The sequence below is a fragment of the Tachyglossus aculeatus genome, chromosome 7, assembly GCF_015852505.1.
Source record: "Tachyglossus aculeatus isolate mTacAcu1 chromosome 7, mTacAcu1.pri, whole genome shotgun sequence".
NCBI classification, from domain to species: Eukaryota; Metazoa; Chordata; class Mammalia; order Monotremata; family Tachyglossidae; genus Tachyglossus; species Tachyglossus aculeatus.
In genome coordinates this window covers 19,430,969-19,453,598 of record NC_052072.1, presented here as the reverse complement: position 1 = coordinate 19,453,598, position 22,630 = coordinate 19,430,969, and the positions used below count along the sequence as shown (strand labels likewise).

The 22,630-nt window shown below is 56.8% G+C and overlaps 1 protein-coding gene across 1 annotated transcript in view; it reads right to left on the bottom strand.

Annotated features, from left to right (window-relative positions):
• Nucleotides 1–22,042, bottom strand: part of SCUBE3 (signal peptide, CUB domain and EGF like domain containing 3) — a 28,080-nt gene extending 6,038 nt beyond the window's left edge. The window contains 13 exon segments of the mRNA XM_038749495.1: nucleotides 225–341; nucleotides 504–647; nucleotides 750–866; nucleotides 957–1,079; nucleotides 1,429–1,545; nucleotides 1,645–1,767; nucleotides 6,116–6,232; nucleotides 9,260–9,376; nucleotides 9,834–9,959; nucleotides 11,307–11,441; nucleotides 11,629–11,754; nucleotides 12,118–12,240; nucleotides 21,880–22,042. Coding sequence (XP_038605423.1) covers nucleotides 225–341; nucleotides 504–647; nucleotides 750–866; nucleotides 957–1,079; nucleotides 1,429–1,545; nucleotides 1,645–1,767; nucleotides 6,116–6,232; nucleotides 9,260–9,376; nucleotides 9,834–9,959; nucleotides 11,307–11,441; nucleotides 11,629–11,754; nucleotides 12,118–12,240; nucleotides 21,880–21,991 — 1,597 coding nt within the window. The 5' untranslated portion in view covers nucleotides 21,992–22,042.
• Nucleotides 22,043–22,630: the final 588 nt, after the last annotated feature.

Here is a 22,630-nt window from a genome sequence, read left to right as displayed (position 1 = left end):
AAGTGCTTACTATGTGCAAAGCACTGTTCTAAGCGCTGGAGAGGTTCTCCCTCTATGCTCCCGGGTTGGGACGGGGGCAAGCTAGCCCTGTGGCGGTCAGACCCAGAGCAGAGGAGCTCTCAGCGTGCTGCACGTGGCTAGGCAGCAATCCCCCTTCAAAGAGCTCAGGGGTGCCTAGGGTCACTGGCTTGGTGGGGGGGAAGGGGAGGGGAGCTCGGCCTGACCTTGCTCCTGGGCTCGGCCCGCTTCATCCTGCTTGCCCCTGCCGCGTGGGTGCAGCTGGCACTTGGCATCCTTGATCTTGAAGGAGGCCCGCTGTCTGACAGGCAGAACCGCCGGCTCTAAAGGGAACCGCAGAGGCTCGGCAGGGCGAGGAGGGGAGCGGGTGGGGGCCGGGGTCCTGGGGGAGCGGGAGGTTGGTGGCCGGAGAGCTGGGAGTGAGCAGCGGGGGGCTGGAGGGGGATGGCAGGGGGCTGGGCTTCGCGAGGCGGGCCAGGCCTCACCGGCACAGTGCTGTGGATTGCCGTTGCCGCCACCGCTACTGCCGCCGCCGCTGCCGCTGCTGCTGCTGTTACCTCTGGCGGAGGGTCCCGGGGATGTTCGGGGGCTGGGGGTCCCACAGCTCACTGTGTAGCTATGCTCGGTTTCTTCGGGAAAAGGAAGCCACAACTCGGGCCCCTCACCCGGCCACTAGCCCCGGAGGGCACTCCCTCACCACCCTGGCGCCGTCCTCCCCCCGACCCTAGTACCTGGCACGAAGCGGGAATGGGACGGGCAGCTCAGGGCACAGGTGTCCTTCTTGCCCGTTCGGCTGCAGCTGAGTGTGGCTCTGGAGGGCCCAGGGGCGCCGGGGCACTTCACCAGCTCTGGGGGCGACAAGGCACACTAAGCCGGGGTGGGGGGCCGGGGCCGGAGGCCAGGGTCTCCCCACCCCTCGCCAACCCACCCAGGCTCACCGGTACAGTCCTTCCCATTCCAGCGCAGGTGACAGCCAGGGGGGCAGGTGCACTGAAAACTCCCAGGGGCGTTGAGGCAGCCGAAGCGGCAACCGCCATGGTTCATACTGCACTCATCCACATCTACAGGGTCACGGCCCCGGAGGGCTCAGGGTCAAGATCCCGGGGGGGCTCAGGGTCCCCAGGGTCAGGACCCTGTCGGGGTGGGGGTGGGGGGGGATTCATTGTAAGGAAGGACTCCAGGGGGCTCAGGGTCAGGACCCCGGGGGGGCTCCGGACCCCGGGGTTTCAGGGTCCAAACCCCGGAGCCCTTAGGGAGGATGAGGGGCAAAGGGAGGCAGGAGTGAGGTTGAGTGGGGATCACCAGGCCTAAAGGGATGGGGGGCTTTCCAGACAGCTCCCTTCTCCCTCCCTTCCTCGCTCCAGGAAAGCCCCCAGGGCACGGGGCAAGGAGGACAGACCCCCATCTCACCCCCGCAGTGGGTGAGGCCGTAGAGCAAGTAGCCCCGGTGGCACAGACACTGGAAGCTGCCGGGAGTGTTGACGCAGACGTGGTCACACGTGCGGTCGAAGGAGCACTCATCAATGTCTGCAAGGTGAAGAGAGGAGGGGTGGGCGCCCCGCTAGGGCCCGGGCCCTCCGCCGGGCCTGCCGCAGTCACCCGCTGCCCGCCCCTGCCCGGGCCTACCTTGGCAGCTCCTCTCGTTGATGAGCAGCTTGTAGCCTTTCCTGCAGCCGCACTCGAAGCTACCCACCGTGTTGCGGCAGACGTGGTCGCAGCCGCCGTTGTTCTGGCGGCACTCATCAATGTCTGCAGGGCCGGGGCGAGCAGAGGTGTGAACTCCCACTCGCTTCCTCCCTCCCTCGGGGAGCCTGGGTCCCCTCTTTCCCCTCCCGACTCCCCTGCCCCTTCTCTGTGGACAAGGAACGTGTCTGTTTATTAATAATAATAATCATAATAATGATGGTATTTATTAAGCGCTTACTATGTGCAAAGCACTGTTCTAAGCACTGGGGAGGTTACAAGGTGATCAGGTTGTCCCACAGGGGGCTCACAGTCTTACTCCCCATTTTACAGATGAGGTAACTGAGGCACAGAAAAGTTAAGTGACTTGCCCAAAGTCACACAGCTGACAGTTGGTGGAGCCGGGATTTGAACCCATGACCTCTGACTCCAAAGCCCATGTTCTTTCTACTGAGCCACACTGCTTCTCAATAGAATATTACTCTATTCTACTCTCCCAAGCTCTTAACACAGTGCTCCCTGGGTCCCCTCCCGACTTCCCTGCCTCTCCTCTGTGGACAAGGAAAGTGTCCATTTATTATTCTATTCTACTCTCCCAAGCTCTTAACACAGTGTTCTGCACACAGTAAGCGCTCACTGAAAACGACTGAGTGAAAGGGAGTGGGTCCGGCGGTTAGCACGGTCTTGTCCCTGGCAGGCCCGTCAATCAATCAATGATATTTATCGAGTTCTTACTCTGGGCAGATAGCACCGCCTTAAATAATTATAATGGCTTTTGTTAAGCGCTTACTATGTGCAAAGCACTGTTCTAAGTGTTGGGGGGGATACAAGGTGATCACCGCCTTAAATAATAATAATGGCATTTGTTAATAATAATAATAATGATGGCATTTTGTTAAGCGCTTACTATGTGCAAAGCACTGTTCTAAGCGCCGGGGGGTGGGAAACAAGGTGATCACATTATCCCATGTGGGGCTCTCAGTCTTAACCCCCATTTTACAGATGAGGTAACAGGCTCAGAGAAGTTAAGTGGCTTGCCCAAGGTCACACAGCAGACATGTGGGGGAGCCGGGATTTGAACCCGTGACCTCTGACTCCCAAGCCCGTGCTCTTTCCACTGAGCCACGCTGCTTCTCTAATACTTGGGAGAGTACAATCGTTGGTAAAATTATTTATTTATCTACTTATTTGTATTAATGTCTGTCTCCCCCTCTAGACTGTGAGCTCGTTGGGGACAGGATTGTATCTGTTGTTACACTGCACTCTCCCAAGCGCTTAGTACAGTGCTTTGCACACAGTAACTGCTCAATAAATACGATTGAAAGAGTGAATGAATAAAAATAATAAAATAATATTGGTGGTATTTGTTCATTCATTCATTCGTACATATTTATTACTCTATTTATTTATTTATTTATTTTACTTGTACATATCTATCCTATTTATTTCATTTTGTTAGTATGTTTGGTTTTGTTCTCTGTCTCCCCCTTTTAGACTGTGAGCCCACTGTTGGGTAGGGACTGTCTCTATATGTTGCTAATTTGTACTTCCCAAGCGCTTAGTACAGTGCTCTGCACATAGTAAGCGCTCAATAAATACGATTGATGATGCTGATGATTCGTATTTATTTCATTCATTCATTCAATCGCATTTATTGAGCGCTTACTGTGTGCAGAGCACTGTACTAAGCGCTTGGGAAGTACAAGTTGGCAACATATAGAGACGGTCCCTACCCAACAGTGGGCTCACGGTCTAGAAGGGGGAGACAGAGAGCAAAACAAAACATATTAACAAAATAAAATAAATAGAATAAATATGTACAAATAAAATAAATAGAGTAATAAATGCATACAAACATACATACATATATACAGGTGCTGTGGGGATGGGAAGGAGGTAAGGCAGGGGGATGGCTCACAGTCTAGAAGACTAAGCAGAGGATGTTAAGCAGTTACTATGTGCCAGGCACTGTACTAAGCGCTGGGGTGGATACAGCCAAATTGGGTTGGACACAGTCCCTTATCCCCATTTTACAGACAAGGGCACTGAGGCCCAGACAAGTGAAGCGACTTGCCCAAGGTCACACAGCGGACAAGTAGCGGACCCGGGATCAGAACCCATGACCTTTTGACTTCGAGGCCACTGCTCTAACCACTATCCCACGCTGCTTCTCATGCTACTTCTTGGTCTCCTCTGGGGAAAAGGGGAAGGCGGGGTTTTGCCCCTCCTGGGCCTGAAGCCCCTCGTTGCCATGTGGTAAGGAACCATTCCCATGGCTCAGTGGAAAGAGCCCAGGCTCTGGAGTCAGAGGTCATGGGTTCGAATCCCGACTCCACAGCATGTCTGCTGTGTGACCTTGGGCAAGTCACTTCACTTCTCTGGGCCTCATCTGTAAAATGGGGATTAAAACTGTGAGCCCCCCGTGGGACAACCTGATCAGCGTGGCTCAGTGGAAAAGAGCACGGTCTTTGGAGTCAGAGGGCGTGGGTTCAAATCCTGGCTCCTCCGCTTGTCAGCTCTGTGACCTTCAGCAAGTCATTTAACTTCTCTGGGCCTCAGTTCCCTCATCTGTGAAATGGGGATTAATGTGAGCCCCCCGTGGGACAACCTGATCACCCTGTAACCTCCCCAGTGCTTAGAACAGTGCTTGGCACATAGTAAGCGCTTAATAAATGCCATCATTATTATTAATCCCCATTTAACAGATGAGGTAACTGAGGCAAAGAGAAGTTAAGTGACTTGCCCAAGGTCACACAGCAGACGTGTGGGGGAGCTGGGATTTGAACCCATGACCTCTGACTCCAAAGCCCGGGCTCTTTCCACTGAGCCACGCTGCTTCTCGATGGCAGTGGATCCCGCCCACGCTTTACCTCCCACTCTACCTTCAGCCTTGGGCCCCTCCGCGTCCCCCCAGGAGCCGAGCCTGCCCGCCAGTAGGCAAGGAGACTTCTCCTGGGTGGGCTCCCAGGAGCCAATCCCAGGGGAAGGGAGGGTCCTTGAGCAGCCCCCCAACCCCCCTGAGGTCACAGATGGGGTGGGACCCGATAGAGAACCCAGAGCCAGATCCTAATAATAATAATAATGACATTTATTAAGCGCTTACTATGTGCAAAGCACTGTTCTAAGCGCTGGGGAGGTTACAAGGTGATCAGGTTGTCCCATGGGGGGCTCACAGTCTTAATCCCCATTTTACAGATGAGGGAACTAAGGCACAGAGAAGTTAAGTGACTTGCCCAGTCACACAGCTGACAAGTGGCGGAGCCGGGATTTGAACCCATGACCTCTGACTCCAAAGCCCGGGCTCTTTGCATTCAGCCTATTTATTCCATTTATTTTATTATGTTAATATGTTTTGTTTTGTTGTCTGTCTCCCCCTTCTAGACTGTGAACCCGCTGCTGGGTAGGGACCGGCTCTAGATGTTGCCAACTTGGACTTCCCAAGCACTTAGTACAGTGCTCTGCACACAGTAAGCGCTCAATAAATATGATTGAATGAATTGAATGAATGAATGAACCTGCTGTTGGGTAGGGACCATCTCTATATTTTGCCAACTTGTAGTTCCCAAGCGCTTAGTCCAGTGCTCTGCACACAGTAAGTGCTCAGTAAATACGATTGAATGAATGAATGAGGCCCTAAAGACTAGGCCTAGGACTACCTGTATATATGTATCTATGCTTGTACATATTTATTACTCTATTTTACTTGTACATATTTATTCCATTTATTTTATTTTGTTAGTATGTTTTGTTTTGTTGTCTGTCTCTCCCTTCTAGACTGTGAACCCACTGCTGGGTAGGGACCGTCTCTATATGTTGCCAACTTGTAGTTCCCAAGCGCTTAGTCCAGTGCTCTGCACACAGTAAGTGCTCAGTAAATACGATTGAATGAATGAATGAGGCCCTAAAGACTAGGCCTAGGACTACCTGTATATATATATGTATATATGTACATATTTATTACTCTATTTTACTTGTACATATTTATTCTGTTTATTTTACTTTGTTATTATGTTTTGTTTTGTTGTCTGCCTCACCCTTCTAGACTGTGAGCCCGCTGTTGGGTAGGGACCGTCTCTATATGTTGCCAACTTGGATTTCCCAAGCGCTTAGTCCAGTGCTCTGCACACAGTAAGCGCTCAATAAATACGATTGAATGAATTGAATGAATGAATGGACCCGCTGTTGGGTAGGGACCATCTCTATATCTTGGACTTCCCAAGCGCCTAGTACAGTGCTCTGCGCACAGGAAGCGCTCAATAAATATGACTGACTGACTGACTGACTGACTGAATGAATGAATGAGCCATGCTGTTTCTCTAAGCTTCTCCTAAGCCATCGGAATGGACGGGGGCCAAGGCCGGAGCAGGGCCTGTCATGGGGACCGCGCGCTTAGACTCTCCCCTAACCCCCGCACCTTTGCAGGTTTTCCTGTCGAGTTGCAACATGAAGCCCACGGGGCAGCTGCAGTGGACTCCCGTGGCGGCGGCGTGACACTTGCTGTCGCAGCCCCCGTTGTTGATGGCGCACGTCTCTGAGAGGGTTGAGGGGAGAAGGGGTGGTCAGCGCCTTCACCCCCTCTGGCCCCCCCCCCCCCCCATGAACGGCGCTTGTCCAGCCTGGAGGGGACGGCCAGGGACAGGGAGGTCTTGACGTCTTTTATCCCCGTCCGACCGAGCTGGCCGCCCCCCTCTCCCATCACGGCAACCGGGACCCCTTCCCCTGATCCCTCTGACACTGGCTGTGTGGAAATTGCACCCTCTGCCTCAGAGGGGTTGAGGGATTTGGAAACAAAAGCCCAGAGTGGATTGGACTGAAAAAATAAGTCTCCATGGACGGGAGCCCTTCAGAAACCAGCCCCAGCCCATGTAACTGCTTTCTTACAGTTTTCAGTCTCCCTCCTCCCACCCTCCTCCAATACAGGGTTTTGCACAGGACGAAAGTGAATTAAGTACTATTTCTGCAGTTATTCTCCCATCCCCACAGGCAGTCCTTCTTTGTGTCTAACCTCTGTCCTTCCTGCCACAATAGGAACCTCTCTCCCCTTATCCTGCACACAAGGGAGACTGTTCCCACAATGATGTAGGGCCCGCCCTTGCCCTCTCTTTTCTGGGCTACGTGTTCCTGCCTTTCTCTGTCTGTCAGTTCTGTGTGCCTCTCAGCAGGCTGGCCCAAGTCCTCACTCTCTCCCCCCTTGCCTCCCTGGGTACGGCCGCAACCTGGGCCAGGATAGAGCTCAGCTGAGCTCAGAGATAGGCCCATCTCCTAACCCTCTGAGCTAGGCTTCTCCTGCTCTGCCCCTACATTTCTCTGCTCAGGAGGCTGAAGGTGGAACTGGCCTGGACCCTCCTACTTCTCTCTGCCCTCCCAAGACCGAAAAATGCCTACCCCTCCTGCTCAGTCCTCTGGCTGAGGCTAGTGACCGGCTGAAGCAGAGTAGGTTTGGGGAAGGAGGGGGCAGAAAGCCAGGACCGATGCCTCTGCCCCTCTAGCATAGCTCTACGCAGTTGAGGGGCTCCTGGCCTGTCCCAGGGGTGAGGCCAGATGAGAAGGGGAGCAGCCCCCCATGGTGCAAGCAGGGGTCCGGGGCAAGAAAGGGCGGAGAGACACAGCCCCACTTCCCGTTTGGCCTGGGTTGGTGGCACTCTGCCTCCTCCTGCAAGGAGGAGGAAGGTGGGGGAAACGACAGACACTGACCCTGACCCCTCCAGCACTCCGGGCCCAATTTTGGACAAAGAGGAGAGGCGGCTCGTAGGCGGAGGGGATGGTGGCCTTGGGTCACGGTCAAACCCTTAGCTGAAAGGAGCGGGTAGGGAGGGCAGGCCCGACCCTAAAGAGAGGAGCAAGCAGTGTGAGGGGTTTGGGGAGAGAGGGACCCAGGCATCCCTCTGCCTCCTCACCCCCTCTCCTCAGCCTGCCTGGGGGAGTTGCCGGGTGGGGGGCAGAGAGCAGCCACAGCCTGGGAAGCCGGGGAAGCCGGGGGGGGCGCTGGGCCCGGGGTAGGTGGCTAGTCCCTCCCGGCGGGCCAGCCCCTTCCAAAGCAAGCGGGTGGGAGCAAGCGAACATATTTACCGTTGGACACCGCCTGGGGCGGCCCGTGCTGCTCGAGCCTCCGCTCCCCTGTTTGACATTATGAGAAAGCTGTTTAGCTGCCAGGGGTGGGGCGCCCCTCGGCCCCCAGCTCCCCTCCCGCCCAACCCCCCCAAGTCGGCCCACCCAGGCTCTGGCCTGTAGCTTCTACCCCCAAAGCCCTCACACATCTGTTCTCCCACGTGACCTCCCGTCAGCTGGGAGCCGGGAGGGGGAGAGGGGACTGAGGCTCAGAGACGGTCTGTGACAGGCCTGGGTCACACAGCACAGCAGGGCGGAAGGCCGAGGCCCAGGCGTCCTGGCTCCCAGCCACTCAGCTTTGCCCCTAACCACCCTTCTCTGTCTCCCGGGGTAGGCAGGGAGGTTAGGAGTGCGGCAGAGGAGCGTGAGAAGAGTGGGGATGAGGGATGCAGGGGCAGGACTCGCATTTTGGGTGCTTTTACCAGCACCCTTGGCTCAGGACTGAGCCGGGCGATTCTGGGAGGAGAGTAGCTTCGGCAGGAATGCCGAGCGAAGCAAGCAGCTGAGTCTTACTCTCTTTCCTTTCTTGGCAACTGGCATAGGTGCAGAAGAGGGCCCCGGGGGGTCACGGAGGACCCCAATCCGCATGTGAGTCGGCCAGGCTGGGCTAAGGTTAGTGAGCAAGGTGGCAGCAAGGCACTGCCTGGAGGAACTGGGAAGCCACCTTCTCGGAAGGGAGGGGAGAGATGGGGCTGAATGCCGAGGACTGATTGAAAAGGGAGAACGGGCCTGACGAGGAGAAACAAAAGGAAATGGGATCGATCGGCCTGAAGAAACTGCAGAAGCGAGGATGGAGGTTAAATATCAGGAAGAACTTCTAGGCAAGGAAGGGTGGGAAGGTTGTGGAGTCTGGAAGCGCTTGGGGAGGGGTCCAGTTGATGCCCCAGGGTTCCAGCTGTATTGGCCGCTGATGAGGGGAGCCCCCACCTCCACCCTAGGTTGGGCTTTCCCATCCACCTCCTTGGCCAACCCAATTTGGGTCCAGCTGGAGCGTTGAGATCAAATGCAAAAGGAAGGAAGGGGAGCTAAGATCGAGGAACCGGCCCAGTAGAAGAAGGGGGAATCAAGGGGGAGCGGAAAGGGAGGGAAAAGGGGGATGGTGGAGGGAGAAGGGAAAAGCAGGGAGGACCAGAGGGCCAGGGCGGATACGGTGAAGAGCTCTGCTGGAGTTGGCTGGACCTGACTGATCTGGGCCCCGAGGCCTGGGGCAGAGCGGGGCCATGGCAAGTTCAGCCCTGGGGGGAGTGAGTCCCCTCCCGCCCCCAACCAACCCCACAACACCATCCACCCTTGGGCCTTTTCTTGGTTCCGGGTGGCCCGCTCACTATGGAACCAGGGGTGCTACGTGGCCGGATTTGTGCCCACCCCTGTGCCCACAAACCCAGCCCACACATGCATACTTCCTCCCAGGCATCCCACCCTGCCCACTGTGTGCCTCCCCCGTGCCCACCGATGCACGTCTTTCCATCGGTGTGGAGGGCGAACCGGACGTGGCAGCCACACTTGGGCCCCTGATCCGTATCGTCGCACGTGTGCTGGCAGCCGCCGTTGCCGTAGTTACACGTCACTGCGGAGGGGAGGGAAAGAGGGAGAGGAAGGGGTCGGTGGAGTGGGCGGTGCCCAGGCTTCCTGAGCCCATGGGGTACCTCCCACCCCCCCGGAGAGGCTGGATCCCCAGGGTCTGGGGGATGGGTGGGTGGGGGGACTGGGGGGAGAGGATGTGGCTCAACAGAGAAGCAGCGTGGCTCAGTGGAAAGAGCACGGGCTTTGGAGTCAGAGGTCATGGGTTTGAATCCCGGCTCCGCCAACAGTCAGCTGTGTGACTTTGGGCCAGTCACTTAACTTCTCTGGGCCTCAGTGACCTCATCTGTAAAATGAGGATTAAAACTGGGAGCCCCCCGTGGGACAACCTGATCACCCTGTAACCTCCCCAGCGCTTAGAACAGTGCTTTGCACATAGTAAGCGCTTAACAGATGCCATCATCATCATCATCATGTGGCCGCGTCCCCCCGGGGCTACTCACGTTTGCAATCCCGCTGGTTCCGGGTGAGCTCGAAACCGGGCCGGCACTCGCAGGCGATGCTGCCCCTGGGGGTCTCGCGGCAGATGTGGGCACACCCGTGGTTCTTGTTCATGCAGTTCATGCCTTCTGCAGAGGGCAGGGGTGGGAGGCGGAGGAGGGGGGCTTAGAGGACAAACAGGAGTGGGCCAGGGCTCCCTGGGCCAGCCCGGACCTGCTGGCAGAGGCTCCATCAGGACCCCTTCCTAGGAAATCCACTGCCCACCCAGTAGGAGCCCAGCTGCTCAGGGGTCTTGGAGTGCGGGGGTTGGAGGTGGGCACATTCACCAGGGTCAGGAGAGTCACCCAAAGCCAAGGTCTTGTCTCTTGGGTGGCAACCTCCCCCTGTCCTCAACCTCTCATGACCTTCATTGACCCCTATTGACCTCCCATTCGCTCCCCACAGATCATTCAGTGGAAGGAACCCGGGCTTGGGAGTCAGAGGTCACGGGTTCTAATCCCGGCTCCACTCGTCAGCTGTGTGACTTTGGGCAAGTCGCTTAACTTCTCTGCGCCTCCGTTACCTCATCTGGAAAATGGGGATTAAGACTGTGAGCCCCATCTGGGACAACCTGATTACCTTGTATCCCCCAGTGCTTAGAACAGTGCTTGGCATATAGTAAGTGCTTAACAAATGCCATTATTATTATTATTCATTCATTCATTCAATCGTATTTATTGAGCGCTTACTGTGTGCAGAGCACTGTACTAAGTGCTTGGGAAGTATTATCATCCCTCACCCCCTCCCCCAGCATGGCCCCAACTCCTCAATGCCCCTGGGTCCCTGAAATAACGTCCACCCTGACTAGCGGGCACCTTTATAGACCCTAGGCTGGAGGCCTCCTCTCTGACCCACCCCTCCCGCAGAACTTCAGTCTCTAACTGACCTTGGTCTTGGCCAGCTCCTGTCTGGAGCTGGGATGCGAGTACGTTAGGGAGGGGAATCTCAGAGATTATTCTCTGAGACGGAGGTAGGGAAACTGGGGCCTCAGAATGTTTGGGCTGAGGCTGGCACTGGGAAGAGCCGGCAGAGCAGGGTCAGAGCAGGACTGGGGCTGAGTCGGGGCGGGAAGATCTGGGCACGGGAAGGGGTGGCTGGAAGGTGGGAGACGTGGGCCAGGGCTGATGCCCAAAAGGTAGCAGGACGTTTAAAGTAGAGACCTTGCATCCGGCCATAGCGCCAGGCCATCAGCCCCTCGGGCAACAAAATGTTTTTTTTTTTAAATGCACGATTGGGTTGACCAAATCTCAAATATTTCTTTCATCCCGTCATCCTGGGCTGGATCAGGCCAGAATCCATCCCCTCAGCCCACCACTGGCCCCTCAGAATCCGTCCTCTCAGCCCACCACCGACCTCACAGAGTCCGTCCCCTCAGCCCACCACTGGCCCACAGAATCTGTCCCCTCAGCCCACCACTGGCCCCATGCGAGACTGACCCTCAGGGCGCTGGATGCAAGTGTGCTGGTTGTCACTGAGGAAGAAGCCGTCCCGACAGCGGCACTCGTAGCTGCCCATGACATTCACACAGCTCTGCTGGCAGCCTCCGTTGCCCTCCGCACACTCGTCCACATCTGGGGGTGACCGGCCGGGTCAGTGGGCAGATGGGGATGGCCAGAACCTCCCCTCCACCTCCCCCACCCTGCCTGGCATCCCCACATGCCCACGAGGATCAGCCGAGGGGTGGGGGGGGCTCAGCTCCCCAAACGGACCCCCGCCACCCACCCGTTCCATCGCATGCCCTGCCACCCGTAGTCCCACCCAGGCAGTTGTGCCCATCGTGCGCCAGGCGGAAGCCATCGTAGCAGGTGCAGCGGTAGTTGCCAGGGATGTTGACACAATCGTGCACGCAGCCCGCGTTGTCGTCCCGTTCACACTCGTCCACGTCTGTGGGGGTTGGGACATGGGAGTTCAGCCACGTAAACCCCACCGAGCCGGCTCCAAGCCCCGGCCCCCCCCCCACCCCGCCCCAGCTCTGCTCACACTTGTCCAAGGCCATGATCCGCAGATAGAAGGACTGAGCCAGAAACCCCGCCTGGCCAGCTACGGATACCTTGCCCACTTCCCCCCAACTCTCCTGGCTCTCTACTCGCCACCACGACTGCCACCCTATCTGCCTTAACCTGCCCTCAAGTCCCCCTAAGACTCTGAATCCTAGTCTGGGATTACTCACCCACCACAAGCCCCCCTCCAGCCCAGTCTGGGCCTATTCTACCCCCCGTACGCCACTACATTAGGTCCCCCCCTCACCTCGACAATGCTTGCCATCCCCGCTGTACCCAGACTTGCAGAGACATCGGTAGGCCCGGGGTGTGTTCTGGCAGATGGCATCAATGTGGCAGTTGTCGGTGCCCTCCACGCACTCATCTACATCTGTCGGAGGGCAAAGGGTCTTCCCATCAGCAGAACCCAGTGCTCCCTTCTTTCTTTATTCAAGCACAGACTCCCAAAGGGACTGAGTCCAGGCTCTGGGCACAGACTCAGAAGAAGAATCATTCATGCATTCATTCATTCACTCATTCAATCGTATTTATTGAGCGCTTACTGTGTGCAGAGCACTGTACTAAGCGCTTGGGAAGTACAAGTTGGCAACATATAGAGACGGTCCCTACCCAACAGTGGGCTCACATTCTAGAAGGGGGAGACAGAGAACAAACCAAAACATATTAACAAAATAAAATAAATAGAATAAATATGTACAAATAAAATAAATAAATAGAGTAATAAATACGCACATATATACAGCGGGAAGGAGGGGAAGGAGATAAGGAGGGAGGGATGGGGAGGGAAAGTTTTAAAGTTAAAGGTCCCACCTAGATTTGAACTCGGATCGCTGGATTCAGAGTCCAAAGTGCTAACCATTACACCATGGGGCCTCCTCTAATCAGTCTAATCAGAGACTGGTGGGGACCTGGAAAGCTGGCACCTTCACTGTGCCACCCTAGAGAGGCCCAGACGGAGAAGAGGTGACCACTGGAGCAGCGTGGACTCTCCCCCAATCTATGTTCCCTATTCATATTAATAATGATAATTGTGGTATTTGTTCAGTGCTTAGTATGTGCCATGCACTGTAATAATAATAACGGTGGTATTCGTTAAGCGCTTACTATGGGCCAGGCATCGGGGTCAATACAAGCAAATTAGGTTGGACACAGTTCCCCCTTCTAGACTGTGAGCCCACTGTTGGGTAGGGACTGTCTCTGTATGTTGCCAACTTGTACTTCCCAAGCGCTTAGTACAGTGCTCTGCACATAGTAAGCGCTCAATATGATTGATTGATTGATTAATTAATTCCAGTCTTAATCTTCATTTCACACGAGTTAATAGGCACAGAGAATCAATCAATTGATTCTAGTCACTTCACTAGAGAAGTGAAGTGACTTGGCCAAGGTTGCACAGCAGACAACTGGTGGAGCTGGGATTAGAACCCAGGTCCTCCTGACTCTCAGGCCTGTGCTAAGCACTGGGGTAAATTCAATATTAGCAGCAGTGAGGCCTAGTGGCTACAGCCCGAGCCTAGGAGTCGGAAGGACCTGGGTTCTAATCCTAGCATCGCCACTTGTCTGCTGTGTGAACTTGGGCAAGTCACCTAACTTCTTTGGGCATGTATTGATGTCTGTCTCCCCCCAGCCTCCAGACTGTAAACTCATTATTGGCAGGGAATGTCACTATTTATTGTTGCGTTGCACTTTCCCAAGCGCTTAGTACAGTGCTCTGCACATAGTGAGTGCTCAATAAGTACTATTGAGTGAATGAATGAGAAGGGATCAAGACTCAAAACTCCTCACCCGTGGCTTCAAGGGTGTCCATCCCCTCGCCCCCTCCTACCTCAACTCCCTTCTCTCCTTCTCCAGCCCAGCCCGCACCCTCCGCTCCTCTGCCACTAATCTCCTCACTTTACCTAGTTCTCGCCTGTCCCACCGTCGACCCCCGGTCCATATCCTCCCCTTGGCCTGGAATGCCCCCCCCCACCATCCCCCAAGCTAGCTCTCTTCCTCCCTTCAAAGCCCTACTGAGAGCTCACCTCCTCCAGGAGGCCTTCCCAGACTGAGCCCCCTCCTTCCTCTCCCCCTGCTCCCCCTCCCCATCCCCCCCGCCTTACCTCCTTCCCCTCCCCACAACACCTATATATGTACAGATGTTTGTACAGATTTATTACTCTATTTATTTTATTTGTACATATTTATTCTATTTATTTTATTTTGTTAATATGTTTTGTTTTGTTGTCTGTCTCCCCCTTCTAGACTGTGAGCCTGCTGTTGCGTAGGGACCATCTCTATATGTGGCCAACTTGTACTTCCTAAGTGCTTAGTACAGTGCTCTGCACACAGTAAGCGCTCAATAAATACGATTGAATGAATGAATGACTCTGTGAGCCCTATATGGGACATGGACTGGGTCCAACTTGATTAGCTTGTTTGAATCTACCCCAGCACTTAGAACAGTGCCTGGCACATAATAAGCGCTTATCAAATTCCATAAAAAAAACCCAAAATAAGACCAGACACCGTCCCACAGAGGGCTCACAGCTTAAAGGGGGAGGGAGAATAGGTATCTCACCTCCGTTTTACAGGTGAGGAAACTGAGGCATGGAAAAGTTAGGTGACTTGCCCAAGGTCACACAGGAGGTGACTAGCAGAACTTGGGTCTCCTGACTGCCGACCCTGTGCTCTTTCCCCTAAGCCATGCTCTGCTGCAGAGAATTGCCTGAAAGCAGGTCAGAGGGTGGGGTCCGTCCCCCCAACCACCTCCGCTTCCTCCCTAATCCTTCCCAGCTCCCTCTCTCACCTTCCCCCACCCTCTATCCACTGCTAATCCATTGCCAAAGGAGTCTCTGCAGCCCCAGAGAGGCCTCAGAATTCCCCAGGAGAAGAGGTTACCGAGGACCCAGAGTCCAAGTCCCACCCTTCCCGGGTACAGGCCAGGTCCTAGACTTCAGCTGGGCCGGGGGAGGATAGTGGAGGAGGGAAGGAGATGTCCCCTGTGTGGCCTGGCTGGACTGATCAAAGCCACCGAACAGGGCTCTCCCAGACTCTCCCTTCCCCTAGCAGGGTAATCCTGCAAATAAAACCATTGGCAAAGGGAGGTGGGCTTGGGCTCATGAGGAAAAACCAAGGCCGGAGCGGGTGACTCGCCCAATTGCACTCAGCAGCGCAATGGGAACAAGAAGCCAAGTGTCTGGGCTATCAGCAGGGGCTGCCCCCAGCCCAGGATGCCTCCCGCCACACCGCCAAATGCCAAGGGGCACCACTCCCTCCTCGCACCAGCTTGAGGGAGACTCGTCCTTGGGTTGCGGCTGAGGCGCGGCAGCCACGTCCTGGGAAGGGGGTCAGGCGGGGAAGGGTGCCAGAGACAGACCAAGAGGGTCAGGTCTGAGGTCTCATCCTCGCCCTCCCCAGAAGCCCCACTTCAGGAAGGGAAAGTGGTCAGAGGCCAGGGAGGGGCCGGAGAGGAGGCCAGGCTATGAGAGTAGCATTGATCACAGAGGTGCCGCTGGTTCCAGCGAGGACTGCGCTGGGAATTTTTGCCATTCCCCAATCTGCCAGTCTGGCTCGGCTGGGCCCGAGGCCCTTCCTCCCTCCCTCTGCCTGGCCCTCGGCCCCCAGGGAGGTGATCAATCTTCTCTGGGAACCAAAGTTCCAGTTCAGTCAAGAAGGGCCTGGGTTTGCTCAAGGGATCCCCGCCAGGCTGCCCTGTCCTTCCTTGACCCTGGAGGGTCCCAACCCCCGAGTTTGGCTGACCCCACCCAGCCCAGCTGCTGCTCCGAAACCAACCCAAACCCCTCCAGTCTCGGGAAACCCCAAATCCACTCCGTGGCCAGAGCTGCCCAGGGCCGGGCATTTATCAGACGAGGATTTTTCTAGTGGAAAATTCCTCTTGTGACGTGAATCTGTGTGGAGCAAATCTCAGCCTTGGCGAGGAGGGAGCTTGGCAGACAGGGGAGACATTTGTAGAGCCACAGGCCGGAGGCCCGTCCCAGGCACCCTGACGCCGGCACGTCCAGCTGATCGGCCGAGAGGAGATCCGGCCTGTCCAGCCCCCAGCCCTGTCCCTCCAACCCGCTACGGCCCTGGGAAGGTGAGGGTGGGGGAGGGACTCGGGGCCAGCTCCACAACCTACAAAGACTAGTTCCCCGGTGGGGGGAAGGGGCAGACGGAGAGAACTGTCAGTCGAGTCAGTCAGATGGCCCTTGGCCAAAAAATCCAGTCTACAGGGCTTAACTCAGCAGCTCGGAGCCGGTCTAGAACCATCAGTTGGAATTTCCTTTGTGCTGATGTCCGGGGTGGAGGGAGATGGAATGGGGAGCCCTCGAGGACCATGAGGTTCTGGATTTTGGAGTCTAGGTCAGGACTGGCCCGTGAGGACACTACTGATGGCTGAAAGATTGAGCAATTATCCCAACCGGGTAATCCAGGCCCCAAAGTGGACGATTTTTTTTTTTTTTGTCCGATGCCGCTCCACAAAGCGCAAACCCACAAGATAATTGCTCAAACCTCCTCCTCCCTGAGGCCCTGCAGATCCAGCCAATTAGCCAAGCGGAGAAACAGCCTTCCTGGAACCCCCTGCTGGCTTCCTGGCTCTCCCCCCTCCACCCCAAACCCCCCGCAGGCCCCTGTTGGTGAAGGGGGCCCTCCTCTGCTCGGGCCGGTCCTGGGGTCAGCTCTCCAAGCCTCGAGCCAGAGAGAGAGAATTGATACAGGTCCGGACACTGGGCTGGGTACCTAAGGTGGGATGGGGAGTCCTCTCACCCTGGAGACCTTGAGCATTCTGAACACCCCCAGTCGCTGCACATCCCCTCCCTTCATCCCTCCTCCCTGCTTGCCTCTCCCCTGCCCAACACCCCAGCGATCCCATCCGCTCTTGGCTCAGCCCGGCGGTGCTCCAGCAAAACAGGCTAGGGAAGCCAAGCCATTAGGAGGTCTCGATTCTAGCGTTCCCCTAAGGTTGGCTCTGGTCTGTTCTAGTGGTGGCGGAAGGGAGGAGAGGGGTTCCTGAGAAGGGCAGAAAACTCTGTCCATCTGAACGGGTTCCAGCCGACCCCTGGGACAGCGAGGACCTTGTGGAGCCTGGCCCCTTCTGGGGTCTCTCCCTCAGCATCTGCCCCATGGGTTTGGGAGGAGTAGGGGTGGGGCAACTAGCTCAGACTAGGCCTCTAGCTCAAGTCCACAGGACAGAGCCCTAAATCTCCAGAGGGGAGAGAAAGGAAGGGGCTGACTGGTCTCTTTGGGGTCCTTAGGATGGGGTTGACCCAAACTGACCCGCACCTCGAGGTCCACTTCTCTTGGACACCTCCACTGGGAAGAAGAGATCCTGGGTCAGCCTGGCTCTGGTCCTCATGCCAGGGGCTACCAGAAGCCACTGGGCCTCTTCTCCCCTGCTGCACCCCCTCCAGAAGAAAGAAGTCAAACGCCCTTCCTCCAGCCCCTGTGTCTGATTCATGGGGGACTTGTCTGGGTTTGGCTGGCATCTCTCCAGTCTGAGCTCCTGGTGGTCCCTATCCCAACCAGACACCTGGAAAGCCCCTCTTTCCCAGGCTCACACATACTCCCACAAGCACACATGTGCACATACACTCACATGCACCCCCAGAAGCTCACAGAGGCCCACCCCTCCACCTCTGTCTGTGTCCTCTTCCTCTGCCCAGGTCCCCTGCCTTCCTCCTTCTCCAATCCCTAGTTCTGTCAGAGGTGACATCTTATTTAATAATAATGATCATATTTGTTAAGCTCTTAATATGTGTCAAGCTCTGTTCAAACCTCCTAATAATAATAACGGTGGTATTCGTTAAGCGCTTACTACGTGCCAGGCCCCGCAGGAAGCCCTGGGGCAGCTACAAGTAAATTGGGTTGGACACAGTCTCTATCCCCTGTGGGGCTCATGGTCTCAATCCCCATTTTACAGATGAGGTAAGTGAGGCGCAGAGCCCAAGTGCTTAGTACAGTGCTCTGCACACAGTAAGCGCTCAATAAATACGATTGATTGATTGATTGATTGAAGTGATTTGCAGACAAGTGGCAGAGCCAGGATTCGGACCCATGAACTTCTGATTCCCAGGCCTGTGCTCTAACCGCTAAACACACTGCTTCCCCAGACAGGAGGCCTCCGGTGAGACTTCCTCCGCCGCCACTGGCCCTTCATTCCTGACCTGAGCCTCTCTGAGCCCCTGGGGCCACCTAATTTGGGAGGCTAAAAGGGTCCGGCTCTCTGGGAGCATTTTTTCCAATCGCTTACCCCTGGGTGTGATTCTGGAAAATCCAGTCTAGGTTGTTTTCTCAGGAGACACTGCTGTTTCTCACCCCAGGCAGATTGTGTGCCAGAAGTAGGCGGCTTGCAGGGAGACCCTTGCCCTCCCCCACCACTCGTGACCCCCCCCCCCCCCAAGCCCCTAGCTGGCTGCCCTCTGCCTATCTGTGCCTCTGCTTCCAGGGTAAGCTGCTTTTAATCATGATGGAATTTCCAAAGGGCTTACAATGTGCCAAATACTGTACTAAGCGCTGGGGTAGATACAAATTAATCAGGTCAGACACAGTTCTTGTCCCAAATGGGGCTCATATAATAACAATAATAATAATAATGGCATTTATTGAGTGCTTACTATGTGCCAAGCACTGTTCTAACAGCTGAGCACTGTTCTAAGCTCTGAACACTGTTCTAAGAGCTGGAGAACAGGTATTCAATCCCCATTTTAACAGGTGAGAAACCTGAGGCACAGAGAAGTGAAGTGACCCAAAGTCAAACAGCGGGCAACTGACAGAGCCGGGATTTGAACTCGGGTCCTCTGACTCCCAGGCTTTTTCCGTTAGACCGCACTGCTCCTCTGAGGGCAAGCGGCTCTGGGCTTGGCTGGCTTTTGCAATTGTGCCAGGCGAAGGGGGGGAACCAGGCCTGAAACGGAAGACGGCGCTGGTTTGGTGATCCAGAGCACAGGGAGGGGGAAGAGACAAGCTGGAGAGGGGGACGGATCCTAGGTAGAGGGCACTGGGGGTGTTGAGGGGACAAGACGGGGTGAGGTGGGTCCAGAGACCTACAGATCTGCCCACAACTGGGTCTTGACCTTACGAAGAGATCCCTTCCACTACCTATTCTCTCCCCAGAAAATCTTCAATCAAGTTCAGGGTCTTGGAAAGGAGCTCCCTCCCTGCTCCCCTCCTCACCTCGGTCCCCACTCCTGCCCTCTCCCCACCAATCTGTGGCCCTAGGGACAGTGTTTGGGAAGGGCTGGAGTGCCCATGGCCTACTCCAAGAGGATGAGGGCGGAAAACCTCAAACCAAAGCCCCAGCGACGGCCCAGGACGGTGTTTCCTCTGCTGGGGACCGTTCCGCTCTGAGTAACATGAGCCCACACAAGGCCCAGGGTTATGGTGACCAAAAAAAAAGCAAATTAGCTCTTCGGCAAACCAGTAATCTTGGGTATCCAGTCTGCCTGCTCTGAACACACAAATAAACACACGCGCGCATGCACACACACACACTCTCCCCCCTCCCCACCCCTGCTCCACATACCACCCCTTCACACTCCCACTCTCCCGGATTTTGCCCCCCACTCCCACCGCCCCTCCTGTTTCCTAAGGGCCTGGCCCTCTTTGTAGTGACTCCATTGGATTCCAGCTCTGCTCACAGGCTCCTCCCCGCTTGCTGCCAGACCTTGGAAGGAGACAGGCCACCCTCGGCCAGGATCCCCTTTGCCCAGCAGCGTCGGGGTAGCGCCACTGGTTCCCCAGGGGGCATCCGTGGCAGAGACGGGAGGAGAGGGAGGGCTTTGCCCCTTGTCCAAGCCTAGCTCCTGCCCCCTCTCCTCAGATTTGCCATTCAGGGGAGTTCGCTCTATGGGTACCCAGGCTGGCTGGCTCCTACTGGGAGTGGGAAGGCGACTACTTGAGACTCGTGTTCTCTGGGTGAGCCGCAGGGCTTCCTCAGCTGGCAGAGTCTGGAGGAATAGCGGGGGTGAGCGTGAGGTCCCACCGCCCCAGCCCACCAGCATTCTGCCCCGGGTCTCAGTCACTATCACGGGCCCTGGCTGCCAGGCCGAGGAGGGGATAGGTGGGGTGTGGGCTGACAGCCCCCTCCGTCCACCCTTTCGGTCTTCCCCTCCTCAAGTTCGGGCCTGGCCCCCCGCAGCAGGTGGGAGTCCTTGGATGGTACTATCCACACCCCAATCCAATCCTTGGTCAAAGTGGCATGATCATCGCAGGCCGGAGGGGTGCCCGGCCCTGGGGCCGCCCAGACCAAGTGGGGACTTCTCCAGCCATTTCCCCCACCCCCACCAATCTGCCTTGCCCTTCCAGCCTCGGTTTCTATTTCCCAGCTGGGGGCTTGTGGGGAGAGGGTCAGTCTGACTGGTCAAGGGTGAGCCCAGCTGGGGTGTCTCATCTCTCCAGCCTGGGGGCCAGGAGGGCCACCCCGAAAGAGGACCCAGTAAATCAACACAAGAAGCGGTGTGGCCTACTGAATAGAGCCCGGGCCCAGGAGTCAGGAGGACTTGATTTCTAATCCCAGCTCTGCCACTTGTTAGCTGGGTAACCTTGGGCAAGTCACTTCACTTCTCCGGGCCTCAGTAACCTCATCTGTACAATGGGGATTAAGACTGTGAGCCCCACGAGGGACATGGACTGTGTCCAACCTGATTATCGTGCATCTGTCTCAGCGCTTAGTACAGTGCCTGGCACAGAGTAAGCACTTAGCAAATACCGTGAAAAGGAAAAACAAAAAGAAGGAGGAGGAGGAGGAGGGAATTTCTAAAATCAGACAAAGTCTCCATCCTCTCTCTTCCCTCTAGACCCTCCTCCGCCATCCTAGGCCAGTGCCCCAAGTGCAGTTTCCCCCAGCCCCTCCGGCCCTCTGTGCCCCCTCTACCCCCCACCTCCAGGCCCCCCTCCTACAATTGTCCCACAACAAACATTTTGCAGCTGAGGAGGCAAGAGCCTTGAAACCCTGCCAACTTCTAGACTGTGAGCCCGCTGTTGGGTAGGGACCGTCTCTATATGTTGCCAACTTGTACTTCCCAAGCGCTTAGTACAGTGCTGTGCGCACAGTAAGCGCTCAATAAATACGACTGACTGAATGAATGGGCCCAGGGTGCCTAGAGGAGAAGCAGCGCGGCTCAGTGGAAAGAGCCCGGGCTTTGGAGTCAGAGGTCATGGGTTCAAATCCCGGCTCTGCCAACTGTCAGCTGTGTGACTTTGGACAAGTCACTTAACTTCTCTGTGCCTCAGTTCCCTCATCTGTAAAATGGGGCTTAAAACTGTGAGCCCCCCCCGGGGGACAACCTGATCACCTTGTAACCTCCCCGGTGCTTAGAACAGTGCACATAGTAAGCGCTTAACAAATACCATTATTATTATTACTATATTATTAGAGAGGGGGCCTGCCCACCTGCCCAGCAAAGCCCCCTCCTCCCTTCCCCCCCGCCGGGGTGGGTGGCTGGTTGTCTCAGAAGGAACAGGGTCAGCTCCGGGAAACCAGAGAGCATCCTACCTGGAGACAGGGGGTTGGTCTTTCTGATCCATGCAGCTCAAGGACCCAGTAACCCTGGCCCCCTCTGCGTCCCAAAGACACCCCCCACCCCACCAGCCCACAGTCCCTGTTGGGTTTTCTGCAGGGGAAGGGATAAATTGAATAGGGAGAATTGTGTGTGGGGGGGTTGAATATGGTCTCAAGGGGGTGGGGAGGGGGCGAGCCACCCTGGGGGAGAGAAGTACAGCCTCAAGGTGGGGGGCCAGGCTCCTGGTGAGGGGTGGCCCACCCTGGCCCCCCACCCCGCTCCCGCCCCGCTGGCCTGACCCGCTGTCTCCCGGGCTGGGGAGGGGAGAGGAGGGCCCCTTTTAGACTGTGAGCCCACTGTTGGGTAGGGACGGTCTCTCTATGTTGCCAACTTGTACTTCCCAAGCGCTTAGTACAGTGCTCTGCACACAGTAAGCGCTCAGTAAATACGATTGAGTGATTGATTGATTGAGGGTCCCCTCTGTCCGGGGGGCTGCGGGCTGGACGCCCCCCCGGGCCGGTGGCGCTTACCTGGGCCGCTCCTGGTCCCCAGGGCGAGGCGGGACAACAGGAGGAGGAGGAGGAGGGGGAGGAGGAGGGGCGGGAGGCGGTGGGGCCCGGCTCGGCTGCGGGAGGGGCCCATGGCCCGGCCGGGCCCGCGGGGAGAGGACCGGCACCGGAGGAGGACGAGGAGGAGGAGGAGGAGGGCGAGGACCGGGACCGGGACCGGGACCGGGACCGGGACCGGGACCGGGCGGAGCGCGCGGGGAGGATGCGGGCGGGGGATGGGGAGGGAGGATGGGGGGCTGGATGGGGGGTCCGGGGGGCTGGGGGTCGGGCTGGAGTCGGGCTCGGTGGCGGCTCCTTTATAGGCCAGCGGGCGCCCAGCGGGCCCTCCGAGGGGCGGGCAGACGAGGGCCCGGCCCGGCCCCCAGCCCCCAGACCCCGGGACTCGCCTCCTCCCTCCTTCCCTCCCTCCCCCTGCCCTTCCTCCTCCTCCTCCTCCTCGTCGTCGTCCTCCAGCCCCGCCCCCTCCCCCCCCCCCCCCGACCCCCTTTCTTCTGTGTCCTCGGCCGCGGGGCCCCAGGCCCCCTCCCCCTTTCCCCCTTTCCCCCTCCCTCCTTCCCTCCCGGCCGTCTGCAGGAATTTACAATGGGCCGCTGGGGGAGCGGGCCCGGTCGCCATGGAGACGGCTTCCCCGGGAGCGGGAGGTCAGCCGCCGGAACATGTGCCATCCATCAGTCGATCGATGCGGCCGGCGCGGGCCGGCCTCGCCCTGCCC